General features: G+C 40.3%; 1 protein-coding gene across 2 annotated transcripts in view; it reads right to left on the bottom strand.

Moving 5' to 3' along the window:
- LOC145454024 (uncharacterized) overlaps positions 1–19419 on the bottom strand; it is a 55871-nt gene that overhangs the window by 14717 nt on the left and 21735 nt on the right. For both annotated transcript variants that reach the window (XM_080332115.1, XM_080332036.1), the window contains exons 6-8: positions 8253–8418; positions 3245–3393; positions 381–436 (exon numbers count right to left, since the gene is read on the bottom strand). In XM_080332115.1, coding sequence (XP_080188241.1) covers positions 381–436; positions 3245–3393; positions 8253–8418 — 371 coding nt within the window. The remainder of the gene's footprint in view (positions 1–380; positions 437–3244; positions 3394–8252; positions 8419–19419) is intronic.

The following is a 19419-nucleotide window of genomic DNA, read 5'->3' as shown; positions in this document are numbered from 1 at the left end:
TGCAAAATCATGCCATAACTGTGTAAATACTTTCCAAAAAACACGATGAATGAGTCTACGGACAATTATCACTCAATAAAGCCGACGTATACGACATAGAATGGTTGGAAGCCTCACAATAGTCGGTTCAACAGCTATAGTACGTAGATATTTCGTCAAAGGAGCTAGTACCCGATATTTTCAATTGTTAATGTCATTCTACTATGACGTCACAAAGAAATATTCGTGAAGACGTGGCTTTAAAAAACAAAACAGAAACAAAAAAAAACATGTTTTAAACAACGGTCCTGTTTTAGAAATGTTTGTTTTAAATGCAACCCTAGTAATCGGTATAATAAACTGTAGAATCAAAGTATTAGTATGAAAATATCATAACTTACCGGTGGTCGATGCCGTATTCTGCGAAACTTGTCTCCATCTCGCTTATAAATGCAACCTGAATATATTTACAATCGACATCCTCGCGGACCGTATGCGGAGTCACAGTTCACTAACTTTCACTGCATGCGTCATGAATGGGTAATACATATAGGTGTAAGTACTAGGGCAGGGGTCACCAAAGCGATAGGTCGAAGAATTGTCAAATTGTTTACAAAGTCAAAAAAATTTGGCATCCTGCATTTCGTTTGTATCGTAGATTTTTGCGCTGTCGATGAGCCATAGCTTATACAAAGGCTATTGATGAATTAACATTTGACATTTTACAGCTGGTAGCCTACTTTGTTGGCCCACCGTTGTAGGTGGCCCATTGCCAGCTAATTGTGAATCAAAAACGGTCGAGTGAAACAAATAGGTTGACATGGTTATTATATCAAAAAGCACAAGATGAAAAATTGTGATGTATGCAACATTGTCATAAAGAAGCACCACGGTTTGTCACCAGCATTGTACGCACAACTTGAGCGTTGTCAGCCAACAACTGCTGCTGTTCAACGTAATTTCTCCATTCTTGGCAAGCTACATAGTAAGGACAGACACTTTCTACCAGATAATGTAGGAAAGTATCTTTCGTTGTACTTACAACAAATAATACGTGACGTAACTACTGGAATCCTTCATAGGGCCAGATTTCGTTAAAAGAAAGTTTTTTCATGTAAAAATTTGTCAGTTTCAAAGTCAAAAAAGTTTTTCCAGGCCAAACTACTTCGTAAGTACAGACAGTTCCAACCAGAAATGAAGATAAGTAGTACAATTCGAAGATGTGGGAAAACACCTCATTTACATACATGGGATCAAATTTGGCCCAACATTAAGGTTTTTAAGGTGAAAAACGTCAATATTTTGAGTTTTTAGGTCAAAATCTTCCGTTTATTCGGTGACAAAAAAAGCCCAAATGATTAGTGCGGATACTCCGGACTTGATCATCATGCTGTTTACGTAATTAGACCCTGTCAGTAATCCGAGTGTGACTGATGTGGTGGTACGTCGTGTGCAGCGGCGTTTACGGACAATGCTATCCAAAATATTTATTAGGTCATTTGTATTTAAGCAATTGACATCACGCTGTTGCGTTTCGACCGAACAACACGATGGCACTTTTCGAGATGAATCCTCGCATTTCTGAAATGGTATCAGGAAGGGAGCAGTAGACGTCACATTGTTTTTCGAAAAATATTCATTCGTCTCGATTTGTGTGAAAATTATATTTTAGTCGTTTTGTTCTTTTAGCACTCTGTTCATGCACAGTTAATTCTGTGCACCAGTAATCTATAATAACGTATTAGATGTGGGGTTGGATCAGTGGTGGGCAATTATTCTTCTCGGCGAGCCAAATGAGAAACCGAAAATATGTTGGCGGGCCGAATTGAAAATTTAATCTATTCTGTGGTGAATTAATTTTACTTCTAAATTGAAAGCAGCGAATTACAATGTTAATAAACGCTGCTCAGTGGCTGTGTTGATATTAGGTAATGAGAAAATGACGATTAATAAAATATGTAGTTGCCATCTTGATTCGAAACAATGTTAAACATAATACATTTGAAATTCTTGAAATCCCTAACCACTTTTTCTCTATTAAGACAATAAAATGTATTTGGGATACTACAAAGCTTATTTTCTTGGTCTCTTCCTTTCAAGCAGTGTGAAGCTTAATGGTGGCATGGCCTTGTTGTTGAGCGAAGCTTGCAGTCGTCTGAAATTCGCCCTCCCTTGACCGAGTGTCGGTATCCGTGTTTTTGTCTGACCAAATGACATTACACGGCCGCCTGTTCGGCACAAACTAAATGGGCGGATGTACCCCTGACTCCAGTGAACAAATATTTATTGCTCCAAACCTTCTTTGCATTTCTGCTGTCGGAATTCTTTTTTTGGCATACTTGTTCAACCTGAATGGGTGATGATGGCTCATAGTATTCGCGAGCACTGATTGACTTGTTTTACAAATAACCTTGAGCGCAAAATGGTGTCAAAATGTAGTTTTTCATTGTCAAAAAATCAATCTTAACGAAAAAAATTTTAGTGTGAAATCGTCCGTTTTTAAGTCAAAAAATATTCGCCTTACTGGTGAAGTATCATTACAAAATGATGGCAGCAAGATATTCAGATCTGGTGATGTGACGTCATAGATTTGAAGAAAATCGCGCCTTCTTTAGACCTTACCCTAATTAAACCACAATTGATTCACCCTGGCCTAAATCAAGCCAAACGAATAAATCAGGTATAAAGATATGATGCTGCTTAACATGAGATACCATCTAAATCAGGCGTCACCAACGCGGTGCCGGCTAGCACCAGATCGCTCGTAAGGACTATATTAGTCGCCATTGATGGCAGTATCAAATATTCAAATTAGAGTTTTGAAGGTATGGAAGTGGTGATTGATTCCATGTGAACAGCAGTTGAAAACGGGTCGGTCGATACTAAGGAAAATTAGAACGCAGTTTTCGCTTGTGAGTCCGAAAGAGAATCTGGTTATTATCTAAACTCGTATTGGAGATTGGCGCCGCATGTGGCAACGCAACTTGCAGACGCTGGCATGACGCCTGGTATAAGTTTATCTTTTCTTACTAAAGAGTGGATGCCCTGCCAAATGCTCTGAATGTGAATATGAATAAATTCAATTAAGCACGGATAAACGGCGGCAATAACAGGTGACCCCTCGCATTTATTATCAGTACCACATAGTAGCTCTTGGTTCCGAAAAGGTTGGTCGCTTCAGCACTAAATCTTATACAGCTTTATGAACGTAATTTAATAATACTTGTAAGTGGAATCGTCGAATATAGGATCACGAATCACTCACAATGTTGTTGTCACCAGGTAAGAGCTTCTCGTCGCTTATTCTGGTTTTTCCATGTAAAATCGAATAGTCATACCATCCTTTAATATGATACTTTATTCTGATTAGAGAGGAAAGAAGACTCTTCATAGTGGTCGTACCGTCTCTGAATCCTAGAACAATTAAACGAAAATCAGTGGTAGTTTTGAAGTACCACTTGATCTCAGCATTTGTGTGAAGTAGCCTACCATTGCTGAGCACGCGCAATATGGATTCATTTTGTTGAAAATTAAATTTCTTCTTTTTATTCAATCATGCATGGTCGAACCAAATTACTTCAGTAAAGTTATGAATGTAACTCATAGTCACCAACATGAGTAACGAGAAAGCATTTATTGAGAAATATTGGCGATGCGTATTGCTAACTTCCATATATGACAGGGCATATCCCATCCATCGATTCGTTATAGTCCCGACTCCCGATACAATACATTCAGTCTTGCGGGAAATCGGCACGAACATAACGAATTGTGACGCATTCAACGACCATGAGTGACTTGTGTGCATGTATGTAATGAAAGGTCTTCCTTGGATTTGAATAAAATAGATATGACCTACGATCTAATGAACTAGATTAGACTAGATCCAGAAACTTCTCATACGCCATTATAGTCACAGGCTCTTTCCATGACAATCATACATTTTATTCTGAATTCTTGGGTCAGGGTAGGCGATGAAATTTTATCTTGTGTGGGAATGCATAGTAGTCATGTGACTTCACGATTGTGTAAGATCGCCGATGTCGTTTTCGCACAACATCAAGTTTCTAAGCAGGTGACATTATGTCTTTTCCGCAATCATGTCTAACTACTTTTATGCATTCATCATGAACTAAGCATGTAGATAGTTGTAGTCCCCGGTATCATGGTCGGGGTGTTCTAGTGACGAAAAATCGATTACTTCCATATCGTATGCCCGACTGCTAGCGCGCAGACATGAAGGGCAACCAAGACGCCAAATATCCATGATTGCTTATGAAATACCTTGAACATGAATAATTTTAAATTGTAGAATCTCAACAAATAAAACAACGCCTTTCTCGGACATACACGCGTCCCGCAACAGCTTTCGGCATCGCTATTTCTGAGGATCATCATCCGTCTCCGTTCTATATAGATTTTCCGAGGTAGCATTTCGGATGAGGCCGATTTGAAAGATTTATATATAAATTTTCGTCGTCTACTAAAACTTGCACTTGTTGAACATCTCAAAATGACAAAGACATTCCTCATATAATATAGCCGTTCTCGACGAAACGTAAAAGTAAATTGGCAACAGCACTATTGATCCACTGGCTGGCGATGATGGTGATCTAAAATCAATTCCACAGTGACAGGTAGGGTTAAATTTAGAACAGATAGCGTTTCAAAACACTTTGTTCACAACATGTTTTGAAAACTGTTTAAGATAATGCCTGTAAAAAATGATAGAACCCGCTAAATCTTCGTCGGTTATGGCACGTGGACATAGATCATTGGTGTGGAATGGATGTTCTGATGATGATGACCATCCGACCGTAAAAATACTGCATGACGATGTAGTCCTGGTTAAAGATATGTTGGACCGTTTATGACATGGTTCGGAAGCCTTTTTCGTCTAGTTGTCCACCCAGAGTGACAGCCTTGTTTTAAACATGTCTGTTTTAAATTGATTTTTGCTTTAAATGCAACTCTAGTGACATGGATAATATGCTTGCCCAAAATTAAGAAAATTTATAAAATGCAGCGTTGTAATGTCTCATTCTATGGGTTATTGATTAAAACAACATGAGCGAGCTTGCAAAAAGCTCACAAAAAGCCATTATGAATGGCGTGGAGACTAGCAACCACGAAATAACGGCTTTTGACTGGTTGACCGGCTATGCGTCAATGATCACGACGGCAACGGATGTTCATCAGGTGCTTCTATGTGTTCATGAAGTATACATACTGACGTCAGTGATTGTATAAGCGGATTGCACGTTGGTGATCTAATAATATAATGTGGCATCTGGTCATCTAATGTATTAGTTGTAAGAGTAGTTTAAGATAAGTTTGGTGTAATAATGCTACAGGCATGACAGATGTGATTGAATTTGCAGTTGAGCAGTGATCACATGTGCACTTATAAAACTAAAGATATATCTAAAAAATACCTGTCGGATATGCTTGCGATTACGTCTGTAGGCTACTCTTGCTATCCTGGATACATTTAAAGTATATTAGTCATTGACAAATTGGTGCATCACGCAATGTAAGATGGATGAAGGACACAATCCTGCATGCTCCTGCCAAACAGGTAGCTTACAGTGCAGCTCTGAAGAAGTGTAAATTCCGCACCGCTTCAATGTATTTAGCTCTTTTTTATACCCGTTTCAGGTCAGGTTTCATTCAAGCATGGGCGGTAATGCTGCCGTTAATGAGTTTCTACTCATTCATGACATGCTAAGTTACAGGCTAACTGTCTTTGGGCTAGTCATTCCGCCATAGTCTGTGCTTGCCATTTCGCCTCTTTCTGCGGCATCACTAAGGACTTCGACAGCACTTACGGCAGAATTCATTTTGCCGTAGGAAACTTATAAGTGACAAGCATAAACGGCTGTTTCACTCAATCCCCGGAACATCGAAAATTTCATTTATGCTGTGACGGGAGCCCAGTAAGACCAGACAAAGTACAGTGCCATTGCTTTGTTTGTATTCAATGATGTCGGATCGCTTCTGAAGCAAAAAGTTTGTCCGCCACTTGCATAAGTGCCTTTGCAGTATTTCTCAGGTTTTTTTCTTTGTTCTCCCATATGAAAACAAGGAATGTAAGGTTAAATAAACCAGTCATGCTTTAAGAATTTTAGTGAAACAGCTGTTGTTACTTCGTGATGTCTTTCAGGACTCAACATGTCCTGAATGAATCTTAAATCGTTATTTGCCAATCAACCTACAATGCGCTCACAGAATCCTCCGCCATCAACAGACTTCCTTAGTACCTAGTCAGCAGAGATGAGCATGGATTAGGATTAGGTTTTGAAAAAACAGGATTTGTGAAATTTTGTCGGATTTGGATTGGATTAGGATTAGACTTTTTTCAGAACGGATTAGGATTTGGATTGGATTGACCTATTTTCTGGGAGATTGAAATGTCGTGTGGCGAATGGTGACAAACTTTATTCAGATCAGTTATTAATGTACTTATGGTTACTAGGTTATCTTGAATCAAGTGAATTGTTAGTTGAGAAAGAAAATTTTCGAATCCCTCCATTGCATAAATTAGTTTTTTTTTTCTGAATTTCCAGTTGGAATCGGATTAGGATTGGACATGGACTTCAATATGAAAAAGTTATGGATTTGGATTAGGATTTGGATTTGAAGGTTCGGATTTGGATTGGATTAGGACATAGAAATTTCAAATCCGCTCATCTCTGCTAGTCAGCAAACTGGCACCGTCATGACCGTTGAAGCATAGCCGATTAGCTAATCAAGAGTCGCGACTTCGTAAGTACTGTCAGTCTTCTGCCTGCTTCTGACCGTTCTGTGGTTGGTGGCACGACCAGTCTTCGGCTGCTACTTTCAAAAGCTTTGAATGAAATTATAACGGCTTTTCTGTGAGGTTTTTGCAGGCTCATTTATGTTTTTTTAATCAATAATCTATTCATAGAATAAGACATTACAACGCAGCATTTTTAAAATGTTGTACAACCCTTTTTGTATATACAGGATTGAAACATCACTTCGTCATCCCCACCAAACGTTGGTCTTGGGCCCGCAGAAGCGATGATTAACCAAATTCTGGGTGGATTTCATTCCGCAGAACGCGCTATGAATACGGTGCTTCATTTCAACACCGCTATCTATGGATATCATTCCAAAATCATACACAGATTTATCATTCGCACTGAACAGGTTCTGGTAAAGATCATGCGATGGGTTTACCATATTCACTGAAATCTCGAGTATCATAATTTCGCGGGGAGTTTTTTTTTTAAATTCAGAAATGCATTAGGTCAATGTTATCTTTAATTGAATACATTGCGATTAATTATTATTCTTTCTCGGGCCATGTGATCAGGTTTACTGGTATATCGTTGATGGCGGGGATTTATTCGATAATTTAGGACGCGAAAGCAATGACTATACTATATCACAGTGGCAGAGCCTAATTATAGTCACGCACCGACAGGTTACACATCCTTGAGCTAAAGCATTTTAAAGGCCATAAGCGATATTATCAATATGGCGTTCTCGCATAATTGCGAGTGAGCATGAACTTATTACCGCACATTATGCGTATTTTTTCTTGAGGAAGGGGAAGAGTACCGATATTTATATCGATGAATCCAGTATCACCAGATCACGCGATGCTTCAAGTCGATGTTCCAACAATACTATGTATTCTATATTGATTTACGAAATATTTTCAAGGAATGACAACCTTTATCCTGGAATATGCTATTTATTTCATATGCGAGCTTGGGGGCGAGTTGGTATGTCCGACCTGCATGTTGACGGTCGCCAATTCATGCCTATTGAATTTGGTGATAACTGCTGCAGTTTTCTGAGGCCGCATGTTGTACACCTTTGTAGTGTACTAGACTGGATGTTACACCTTGAAGTTCACGACAACAGTGTGAAACACACTACATTCCTGTAGGATTGATGTTCAATGTTCATATACGGATGATGCAATATTCCGATCCATTATATCTTTCTAAAGGTATTATCTAACTTGGTACCGAGGTCCTGCGGGTGCCCGCAAATCTTTGGTAGCCAGTATACTGCTATAAGTTACCGCATTATTTTGATAACAGGAGACAAAACAATAGCCTACCTCATGCACTCGAGTGACAGTAATTATACCCACTTATTTTCTGAATAAAAATCATTTCGTTTGGGTTTATGCAATCAACCCTTGTAACAGGGTCATCTTCTATATACACAGTCGTATTTTTTGATCGTCGCTTCACTACTCGACGATACGTAACTAGTCTACGAATATACTTTACCTCTAACTGCTGGTTTCAAAGGAAAATGGTCTCGGAACAAGTTTCTCAAGTTGGCTCCATAACGCCTTAGAAACTTATTCGTGGTCCGATATCGAAGTGTTGATTCAGTTCTTGCTTGTTCGATGGACAGTGAAGACGGGGCGTGCCAAAGCATAACATCTGACGCCTGGAAAGACACCCATGTTACTATTTCTGCATGGTCAGCATGGTCTGCATGTTTATCCACTCATGGTCTAATCCAGATAAGAATGAGCAAGGCTGCAACGTATAGGAAATGCTATTCCGTACCACCGTCGGACACAGTATAGTTCTCATACTCGACCCCGAGACTTCCTTGGCTACGCCTCCGCAATTAGGTACACAGCCTTATTTATAACCATCTGGCACGAAGTACCACGCAGTGTTGGGATCAAGTCACTACCTTCGAGTCACGAGTCATCTCGAGTCATTGCAGATTTTGACTCGAGTCAAGTCATGTCAATCGATTTTCGAAGGTTACTCGAGTCAAGTCAAGTCAAGTCACTTATTTTTGGAGGTGACTCGAGTCAAGTCGAGTCAAGTCAAGTCAAGTCACGAGTCAAGTCACAATTCAAGTAAAATTGAATTTTCGAAGTATGAGTGATGATTCAAAGTCATTAAATTTTGCTAGCTGTGTGAAAGACAGATTAAGGGTGGATTGCACAGATACCGATTGAAAAGTAATCACCGATTGCCTTAATCGGCGATAATTTAATCAGCGAGCAAGGTCACCTGGTGACTCTGTGGTACAGATACGGATTCGCCTGTGAGTTATCTTATCGCGGATTACTGACGCAAATCGACGCAAATAACGTACGTTAGCAATCAGCTGTTTTCGGTCGGTGGCGATATGAAGTGTGTCGTCATAATGGAGTGATGAGCTCTTCATAGATAAGTAATAAGTATGTTTAGTTGATGTCATGTGCGTGTGCTTTACGTATAGCAGCTAACTAAACTGTTGCTATTGCACAGTGTAAGGTTATAAACGCCAGAACCCGTCAGAACAAAAGTTTTGAGGTTATGAAAAGAGGTATTGTAGGAATAGCGTACCAAAATCATCGCCTTATACCGGTATCGCTATGCCAGAAACTCTACTACAAATTTCGTATATTGCAGAACATGTATATCATTACTCAGGGATATCTTGAACTAGATAGATACTTTTCAAATAGAATTTTATTTTCCGTTTATTGGTGGATTAGTCATGATAGCCGCTTCTTCAATGTGAAGATATACAAATTGAGTTCATACAAAACGTCTGTGTAGATTCTGTATCACACACATTTGCATACGAACTTTTGATTTCTCCATACCAATGACAATTGGCTCTGCAGGAGTGTAGAAGTAAATTTCAGCCATTGCAAGGATCTAACTGTTGTGCAAATGTGCAATGTGACGATGTTATCATATAATAAGTCATGTGCATACATTAGGCTTACCATATTTTGAAAATGCAAAAAGAGGACACTTTTTCAGAAATTTGCAAGATACAAAACCGGAGTAGAATACTAAAAAAAAAAAAGGTCATCACTTCCGCTCAGAGCTCAAAAACACGTTTTTCACTCCACATTGCTAGGTGGATGACTAAAAAAAAAAAAAAAAAAAAAAAAAAGGTCTTCATTTCGCTCAGTGCTGCAATCACCGCTTTTCCTCCGAAATACCCGCCGGAGCTTCACTTCTGCGCTAATTTGCGGCATATCACTCGCAATTTCCTCTATATCTGACCTAAATTTTCAAAAAAGAGGACAAAATCTCAAAAAAGAGGACAAAAGGGCGTCCTCCGAGGACACTTCCAAAAAAGTCAAAAAAGAGGACAAATCCTCTTAAAAGAGGACGTATGGTAAGCCTAGCATACATGTGCTCAAGTGCTGTACAAATAGTAATGCATTTATGTTACAATTTTGCAATGCAAAGTTATCTGCTGTTACCCAGTTGAGTAGGCTAATCTTGTTTGTTGACAGCCAAACCTCACTTCAGTTTATCAAGAATTTGATCCACCATAAAATTCAATACAACCTGTTTTATAGAGAGCTACATTAATATAGTACAATATCGACTGAGAATAACACTGGATCCATACCTCAATGTTATGCTACCCTCCAGATGTTAGAGAGCCTAGCAGAAGAGAGAGTGCCAAGAAGATTGGTCAAAGACAGAGCAAATCCATTGGAACCCTGGAGGTTAGCGACACCACTAACGTGACGGCACAACCGAGCACGACTTCAGCGGAGACAGATTCACTTCTCTGTAATGTCTCGAGTATTTCATCTCGTGTTTGAACACCAATAACCACACATTCAATTCCTCGTCAATCATTTTTATTACGAGATCCAGTAGCCTATGCTGTAGTCAGAATTGGACAACTAGAAAATCAGCTTTTCAAAATTAGACTATAATTATAATTATGGCTGCATATTTTTCCAAATTAAAATAGAATTATAGATACAGTAGTTATTTTTCAATTAAATTAGAATAGGGATTACTCGCTTAGTATTGTAGAGTTCTATTGTAGAATTTTCAGCAAAACCAGAAATTAGGTTAGAATTATACTACTGGCATTTACACTTACTATTCTAATTATACAGCCAATTAACTAGTTGTCCAAGTCTGGTTTTTGTGCTATTTCGATTCGTTGCTGTATTTTCTCAATTATGCAGTTCTTTTTCCATTTCCAGTTTCTGCCTTTCAATTTCCAGTTTCTGGTACTTGACATGCATCTGTAATTCAAAATATTTCATTCTGATATCATGCTGCTCCTTCGCCATTTCCAGGACGCTCATTTCTGAACACCACATTTTGATCACCAACATTATAGTTAAAATATGATTTTTTTCATCAACACACCTGGTATTTCCAAATTTGGAATTCTTGCTCTCTTTTTCGAGAAAATTAGCGCTGAGCTTTTTGTGTTCTCTGTTTCATCTTGTATATCTGAATGTAGTAAAGAATAAACTGTGGGTTGCATCACCATCATTGTGTGCTAATGCTAACACTTACCGGTCTGGTGTTCCATCCTGGAGTCTGTCGAGGGAACTGAAGGAAGCGTCACATCGCCATCAACAACGAAAAGGGCAGCAATTTCATTTGCTGCAAGAAATCTATGGTTAACAACAGTTGTATTGGTTCAATAGAGTTCAAGTTCAATAGAGTGTTCTATTTGAAGTATTCGTGTGGCTATATTAGTACCAACATGATTCATATGGATTTCAAATTAGTACCTCAACTTACCATCGCTGTTGTGACATGAAGAAAAAGCCTCTGTGCTCACATCCTCGTCGATGATGAAGGTGCAAACTGAATCTTGGGAATATGCATCTGAATAAACATTTTATTTAAAAAATTTTGTTAGAAATACATTAGAAAAGTTACTTTAAAATTATTTTTTCATGGTTTATCCTAACCTCGCGAAACATAGGAAGGATGGATGACTAAAATCATGACTTGACTCGAGTCAAAATTACCTGTTTGGAATAGGATGATTGGATTTGACTCGAATCACTGCTTCAGTATGACATACGGTATGAGAAATCCTGACTCGAAGTCAAATCTTCAAGTCAAGTTGCAAGCCTAACAATAATATGGCCAACGATACTGCTCAGGCACCTGCACAGTAGCAAAGCCAGACTGTTGCAAGTTAAAATTGGATGCAAGTTCCTCTGCCGTTGGTTGTAACATATTAAAAAAGTTCATGTCCTAAATGCACTCACCATTGTTCGTAGTCATACCGATGTTTTAAACATTCAATTTGAGATGGAATAAGTGATAATAAATATACCAGTGCTATAAAAATCAATTGCAGATTGATTAAGGAGCGGTTCAGATTAGGAATTTGCCAAGCAGTGTTCCCCATGTGTCGTTTTCGTATAGCTGATGACGTGCAGCAGTCTCTGGATATGGTTAGTTGGTTGGGAATTACTAAAAAGACAATAAATCCATGTTTTTCATGATCATCAAAATTTGTCTATTCAGTTCAAAATGAGCGTTAAAACGTGAGTATGAAGCACGCAGAGAGTCACGATAAACACAGATGGAAACAATACATCTCCTACTGCGAATTTTGAAGAATTGCCAGTAAAATTACCTATCGAAAACCTTTTCCAAGTAGTTCGTCATCTGGAGGTGGAGGTGGGCCAGTTTTGGCCCGTTCAACGCGTCGTGATGCATATAACTTTTTTGCTTTTCGTTTCAAATTTTTCAATACATTCTGGATTTGGCCAGTTGTACGGCTGCACGCGCAGGACCAGTATTCATAGCTGCATATTGATTACTGATTACATCTCAGGCCGCATCTTTTTGTTTTGTTGTTTTGCCATCAGTCTTTTTGTCTTCCTTGGTTTCAATATATTCTTCTATCAATTCAATTATTCTAAACTTTTCCTGTCTGTTGCAATTTTCCGTCCTCGTATTTTATTTCCAAAGTATACTATCGAATTCTGTACAGTCTGTAAAAAAAATTCATACCGGTAATCATAGCATAAGGTACTATCGGCTGTGGCAGGCCCACGCCCATAATATGCGCCAACAGTTGTAGTAGTGTCTGAGTACAATATTTTCAGCTAATACCGCAACTGCACGTCAGAGCATCCAGTTAACACCAAGTCAATACCAAATACTAGTGTACCTATAGCCAGCCCAGACCGCATTCGACGCGAAGCACACAGCCGATCGACTTTCTAGACACCTCGCTCGGCGGATAACATTTGGCCGATTAAAATTCAGCGATTAGTGGCAGATCGGCATCCGTACCACGGAAGCCAGCCGATTACTGACGTTTAATCGGCGATTAGGGATTAATCGACATCTGTGCAATCCACCCTAATTGATCATTTATCTTGAGTCAAATAACGAATATCTAGTTAACTATACATCCAAAAAGACGTTGTCTCCCTCTTGAACACGTAGGACTGCTAATAAAATACGGGAGTAACTGTACAGCTCCATGCTACAGTCAGTTATTATCAGCCAATATATAGGACTTAATACGAAGCTTCGAGAAGTTGAAACAAATTGATATGGTACAATTGCCTACACTACCCAATACCCATCTACACATCCGTAAAAATGTAAACGAACAAACTATATTTGTTCGATTTAAATCATGCAAGAGGGTTGGTAAATGTGAGCACTGCGCAACGTAGGCCTAAGCATTTAGCCGTCTAAGAAACAGAGACACATTGCTATTTATGTTAATCTTCTACTCCTACTGCTACGGAAGCGTAAGCTGTGATCGTATAGTTTGCGGTCAATTTATTTGTGATCTAACAATGGAGGATCAGTGTAACGTACAATCAGTGAGTGACTGGTTGCTCTCACGATTGACACCGGCGTATCTCGAACAATCCGAACGTACGCAAGATACAGTGATTTATTCGACAACGTTTACTTGATGACTTGAAATTGACTCGTAAATTTTGCTCCGAGTCACGAGTCAATGCACAATTTTGATGCTCCGTACCAAGTCAAGTCAAGTCAAGTCATTTTTCCACAGTGACTCAAGTCAAGTCAAGTCATAGGAAAAAGTGGACTTGAGTCTGACTCGAGTCAAGTCATGACTCGAGTCATCACAACACTGGTACCACGATATTTCACATCTGGTCCACCTGTACTGTAGCATGAACTTGCCTATTCTTTAGGGCAGGGGTTCTCAACCTGGGGGGCGCCCCCCCCCCTGGGGGCGCGGGAGGCTCTCAGGGGGGGGGGGGGGGCGAGAAATTGAGAAAGTCAGTATAAGGGGGGCGCGAGAAATTGACAAAGTCAGTATAAATTGTACGTAACTAAACATGTGTTTCACATCGATTATGAGAAGGCGATTGATGAAGATGAAACTTATTCCATATTCAAGAAAGCTTGCAAAATACAAACTCTAGCAGCCGCGCTCAACGGAGTATAGGCTGATTTCAACTTCATTTGAGCAAATTTTTGAAATTCTTTGGAGATATAGAGAGCAATTCCCACGTGTAAGTCATTAATTGCTTAATCGCTTTGACAGTAGCCTAAAGCTCGTCGCGCTGGGCAGCTCTTGTTAGTAGCTGGCGAACTGCACTGCCTAAGACAGACTTACATGCAATATACGTTGCCCCCGTTTTTGTCCTCACTCAGGCTACCCTAAATCAACACAATTTAATTCAATTCCAAAACTGATCAAATTTAGCATGGCAGGACAGAACGACGCCATGCTCCATGTGGTCACTACCAGCATACATCTATATCTCGCACTAATAACATATCGATCACCGCATATTCATGTAATTATCTTCAAACTTACAGGCTTATCATACCTGACTCGAAAATTTGTTAACATTTTGCGGATAATTCGCTAGATCACAAATATTACAAATAATGAATCTTCTTACATAATCAACATAAGTTATTTGTTCTCATCTACAACTATCTGAAGATTTATCGGGATTACTGTTACAATGTTACACGTTCTGTACTTTTGAACATTCCGCTAGGCAAGCGAATGGATGATATTATGAACGGTATTACATGGTTTACATCAGTGGTTCTTAACCTTTTTTCGTCCAGCGCCCCCTTTCAAAAATTATCTTGCTCCAGCGCCCCCCCCCCCCCCCCACCTTCATATTGTGAGGAATGTAATAAAGACAATTAGTAAGAGGGAGGGCCGTAATAGCACTTCGTCAACCCCCCTATAAACGATTGCCTTGCGCACCCATAGCGTGATAAACCAAACTTCTGAGGGCTTCGCCCCCACGAACCCCATAGCGTGATTTCGATGGTAAGCAAAGTTTGTGTGGCCTGGTCGCCCTAGGTACCAAAATCTTCTATAATGCATGAATGAATAGGTGGTAATTATATATATAAGTCGCTATAAACTTTTTATCCTCTCAGCCCACGTAATCAGATTTACCAGTACCGCTGAGTGAGCTGTTGTATAGGAAAATAACGGGCCCGTAAGTTATAATTAAACATATTCGGGCGTGCCCGTAGGTAAAATTATTCGTTACCAGCGCCGTAACAGCACTTCTTCACCCCCCCCCACCCCTAACAAAAAACGTTGGTCCTGGGCCCCCATCGGGTGATAAACCAAATTTCCGGGGGGCTTCACCCCCAGACCCCATTCGGCTGTCCGCTATTTTCTGATACTAGGTATCTACATTGGGTGTCCATCTACTGAGGCAGCTACTTTCGCCTAGACGCGCGAAGCGCGGAAAATTTCACTAATTAATGATTGAAATTGGTCAATATGATCGGGAATTGCATGTATATTGAGATCAATTTTTATCCTCTCTCTGCTCACGTAAACAGATTTACCGGTAGAGCTGAGTGATGTGTGTTTGAAAAGAGGACCCCTCAATAATAATTATACATCTTCGGGCGTATACCCGTTGGCAGGAACGAAACGTCACTTCGTCAGGCCCCTGAAAAAACTTGGGTCTTGGGCTCCCATAGGGTGATAAACCGACCCCCCCCCCATCACGTTGTTCGCTTTTGCCACGGAATCAGCTGTAGCCTACAGTTTAGCGAGCCAGTGCGAAGCGCGAAAACTTTCGATAATTCATGCTAAAATCGGTTAGTAAGACCGGGGATTGCAAATATACTGCTATCACTTTCTTTGGTCTCTCTGCTCACGTTACCAGATTTACCGGTAGAGCTGAGTGAGATGCAATGTTCCCTCAAAGCTGCGCACCTGCGCAGTGCTGACACCGTCTCTGCGCACAGAAAATCTACGTTGCCCACAACAAATCCGAAGTTATGACCTTTTTTTAGTCGTTACGCACTGTTGTCCAAGGGTCAGCGCAGTGAGTTGTTGAGTGTGCGCAGACTCATCAAGACTTGAAGAGAACATTGTGAGGTGTCGTGGAAACTGTGCGGCCCGTAACTAATAATTAAACATATTCGGGTGGGCGAACCCGTTAATATGACTTCGTTGCATGATGTTATTTCGTGACCTCCTGTCTGCAATATCAAAAAATATAGATTCGCCCTACAGGGATATCGCCCAACAGGAATATCCCTGTCGCCCAATCGTACTAAACTAAGAGACATACACGATTTCAAATTGGTATTTCTTCACTGGCATATAATTTTTCCCTGCCAGATGGAATTCGTGTTCTGGGGATCAGATTGCCAAGACAGGAACATTCGGTGCCAGTCATTTAGGCGCCCATAGACAATAAAATCTATATGTACTTTGAAGGCTATATATAACAAAGTTTTCGGTGTTAATTTGCTCTGAATACTCAATAAGGATATGTCCTATCACCACATCATCTACTGCGAACCCATTTTTCTCTAGCGCCCCCCATACCGCCCCCCTGAGCCCAGCGCCCCCCATTTCGCCCCCTGAGCGTTTCCGCCCCCCTTCAAAATCGCCAACGCCCCCTGGGGGGCGCTGGGAGCAAGGTTAAGAACCACTGGTTTACATTCATCAAGCGCATGATCATATATCGTTGTCTATTGCACGATGATGTCACAATGAAATTGTCTGCACCTGTGTCGCCGAGGTTTCGACTCATGTCGATTTCGAAAATATTGTTATTGTAGGCAGCGGCGTGGGCGTGAATTTTCATCGACATCGTCAATTTGCTTGAACTGGTATGAGTGGTAAAAAGAGAAAGTATGTCGAAGATTACCTGAAATTTGGATTCATAGAGACCATTGTAAATGGCGAAGTTGTGCCGCAATGCGTGATATGTTTTCAAAAGCTGAGCAACGACGCGTTGAGACCAACTCGTCTGGAGCGTCATCTCGAGAAAAAACATTCCGCCCATCAATTGAAGCCTCTATCTTTTTTCCAAAGCAAGAAAGCCTCATTTGAGAAAATGAAGGGTGCGAGTAGCAAGTGCTTTCGTCAATCCCCGGCTGCTGAAGTCCTTGAAGCGTCTTTCGTAATTGCTTACATGATAACTCTAGAGAAGAAACCCCATAGTATTGGCGAAACGTTGATAAAACCCTGCATGCTACGAGCAGCTAGGCTCGTGTTGGGTGAGGCGAGCAGTAAGAAGCTTGCGGCGATTTCTCTATCTAATTCTACCATTAAAAAACGCATCGATGAGCTCGCAAAGGGTATTGAGTGTCAAGTTATAGATAAGATTCACGCATCACCTTATTTCGCCATTCAGTGTGTTGAGACGACTGATGTTGCCCAATTGTCTCAGTTGATGGTCTATGTTCGCTTTGTTGGGCCTACTTCAATCGAAGAAGACATATTATTTTGCAAACCCTTGGAAACGACTACTAAATCAGAAGATATATTCGAACTTGTCGCCACATTTTTTGATAACAATGTTATAAAATGGGAGAAACTTGTTGGCGTCTGCACTGACGGTGCCCCAGCAATGATTGGATCGCGAAGTGGAATCATTGCCAGGATATAGCAAAGAAGCACAAATGCGGTAGGATCGCACTGCGTGATTCACCGAGAGGCTCTTGCTTCCAGAACTCTACCTGCTGCAATGAAGGATAATTTTGCAATATTCATTCGAATCGTTAACTTTGTCAAAGCAAGTGCAGTCAATACGAGATTGTTTACTAAACTGTGTCAAGATATGGATTCCGATCATGAAACTTTACTGTTTCATACATCTGTTCGGTGGTTGTCAAAAGGTAATATGTTAGCTCGAATCTATGAAATGAGAGAAGAACTGAAGCTATTTTTGGAAGCTCATGGTAAAAAGGATCTGCTTCTGTCATTTGCATCAGAGAAGATGCAACTGCAGTTGGCCTACTTTGTGGACATATTTCAAGCCCTCAATAATTTAAATCTCTCTCTACAGGGGAAGGATACGAATCGCATAGCAGACTATGATGCGATTCACGCTTTCGTAGAAAAACTTGGGCTGTGGTATCGTCGAATTCAAAAAGGAAATGCGGCTTCATTTTACAACCTTGACACTATCCTTGACAAAAAAAAACAAATTGAAATGAAGAGCGAGCTCAAAGCCGAGGTGGAGAATCACCTTCAACTTCTGAAACAAGAATTCGAACGCTATTTTCCAGACTTGAATGACACCGAGCTTCCGGAATGGCAGATGACAAGGACTCTCTTTCGTTTGAATGTGGATATTCTTCCGGACTATTTGCAAGAGGAGTTTGTGGATCTAACATGCAATTCTACTGCAAGAGACAACTTTGAAGCACTACCACTTACTGAGTTCTGGGTGAAATATATCCACATCTACAAGAGTGTGGGTAATGTGGCTATACGCATACTTCTTCCATTTTCTTCCACTTACCTGTGCGAAAAGGGTTTTTCTACTCTTGTGAATATAAAGACAAAAGCAAGAAACAAACTCGACTGTGAATCCGATATGAGATGCGCATTATCTGCTACCTATCCTAGAATTGAACATTTGGTATTAAAAAAACAGGCGCAGCCTTCGCATTAAGATTAGTCTCAGTGCACCTTGAAATAAATTGATGTATTGTTCAATGTTTTTTGGTATTCTCAAAGGAGTTTGGGGGAAATTTGTCAGATATGTAATGGACGACATGACTCAACAACTGGAATGCGGATTCAAAATTGACGTAAGATATACCATATGTATACTATTAGATGATGTGCCCTTTTTTACATGACGATATGTGCAGAGGAATCAGGGGGGCGCAATATTTTTGACCATCGCCAAGGGGGGCGCATGTCCAAAAAGGTTGAGAACCGCTGCTTTAGGGTAACTAGTTATAGGTACATCGTAATGGGAATCTATTACACGCCAGTACACCACATCCGAGAGATACACCCTTCGAACATTATGGTACACCCTAGGGCAGGAGTGGGCAAACTGCGGACCGCAACACCGTTTTGTGCAGCCCGCAAAAACCTCAGGAAACGTGAAAATATTGATAAATGCGTACTAAAAATCGAATTACTGTATGTACTTGATTAAACTTTTTCTTAATATATTTCAACACGATAATCGTAAGTTATATTATAAACATAGTATTCAGTGGCGGCTCGTCCTATGGGGCAACTGGGGCATTGCCCCACCTAAAATTCCGTTCAATAACAATTTAACCATTTATAGACGCACAGCGCTCAATATATACCGAGATCACAGCGAAACCCGCGTTCTTCTTGTGCTTTCGCTTGCAAATGCCCATACATACGAACACTCTTCTGTGTTTTCGCTTTGTGAATGCCTAGCCGGGGCTTGCCCCGGTAGCGCTCATAACAAGCTTTCACTAT

This window comes from Botryllus schlosseri, chromosome 1 (genome assembly GCF_051294905.1).
Source record: "Botryllus schlosseri isolate E-star chromosome 1, Bs_hap1, whole genome shotgun sequence".
NCBI lineage: Eukaryota > Metazoa > Chordata > Ascidiacea > Stolidobranchia > Styelidae > Botryllus > Botryllus schlosseri.
Note: the sequence above shows the minus strand (reverse complement) of the source record. Positions and strands in the feature narration are given on the sequence as shown.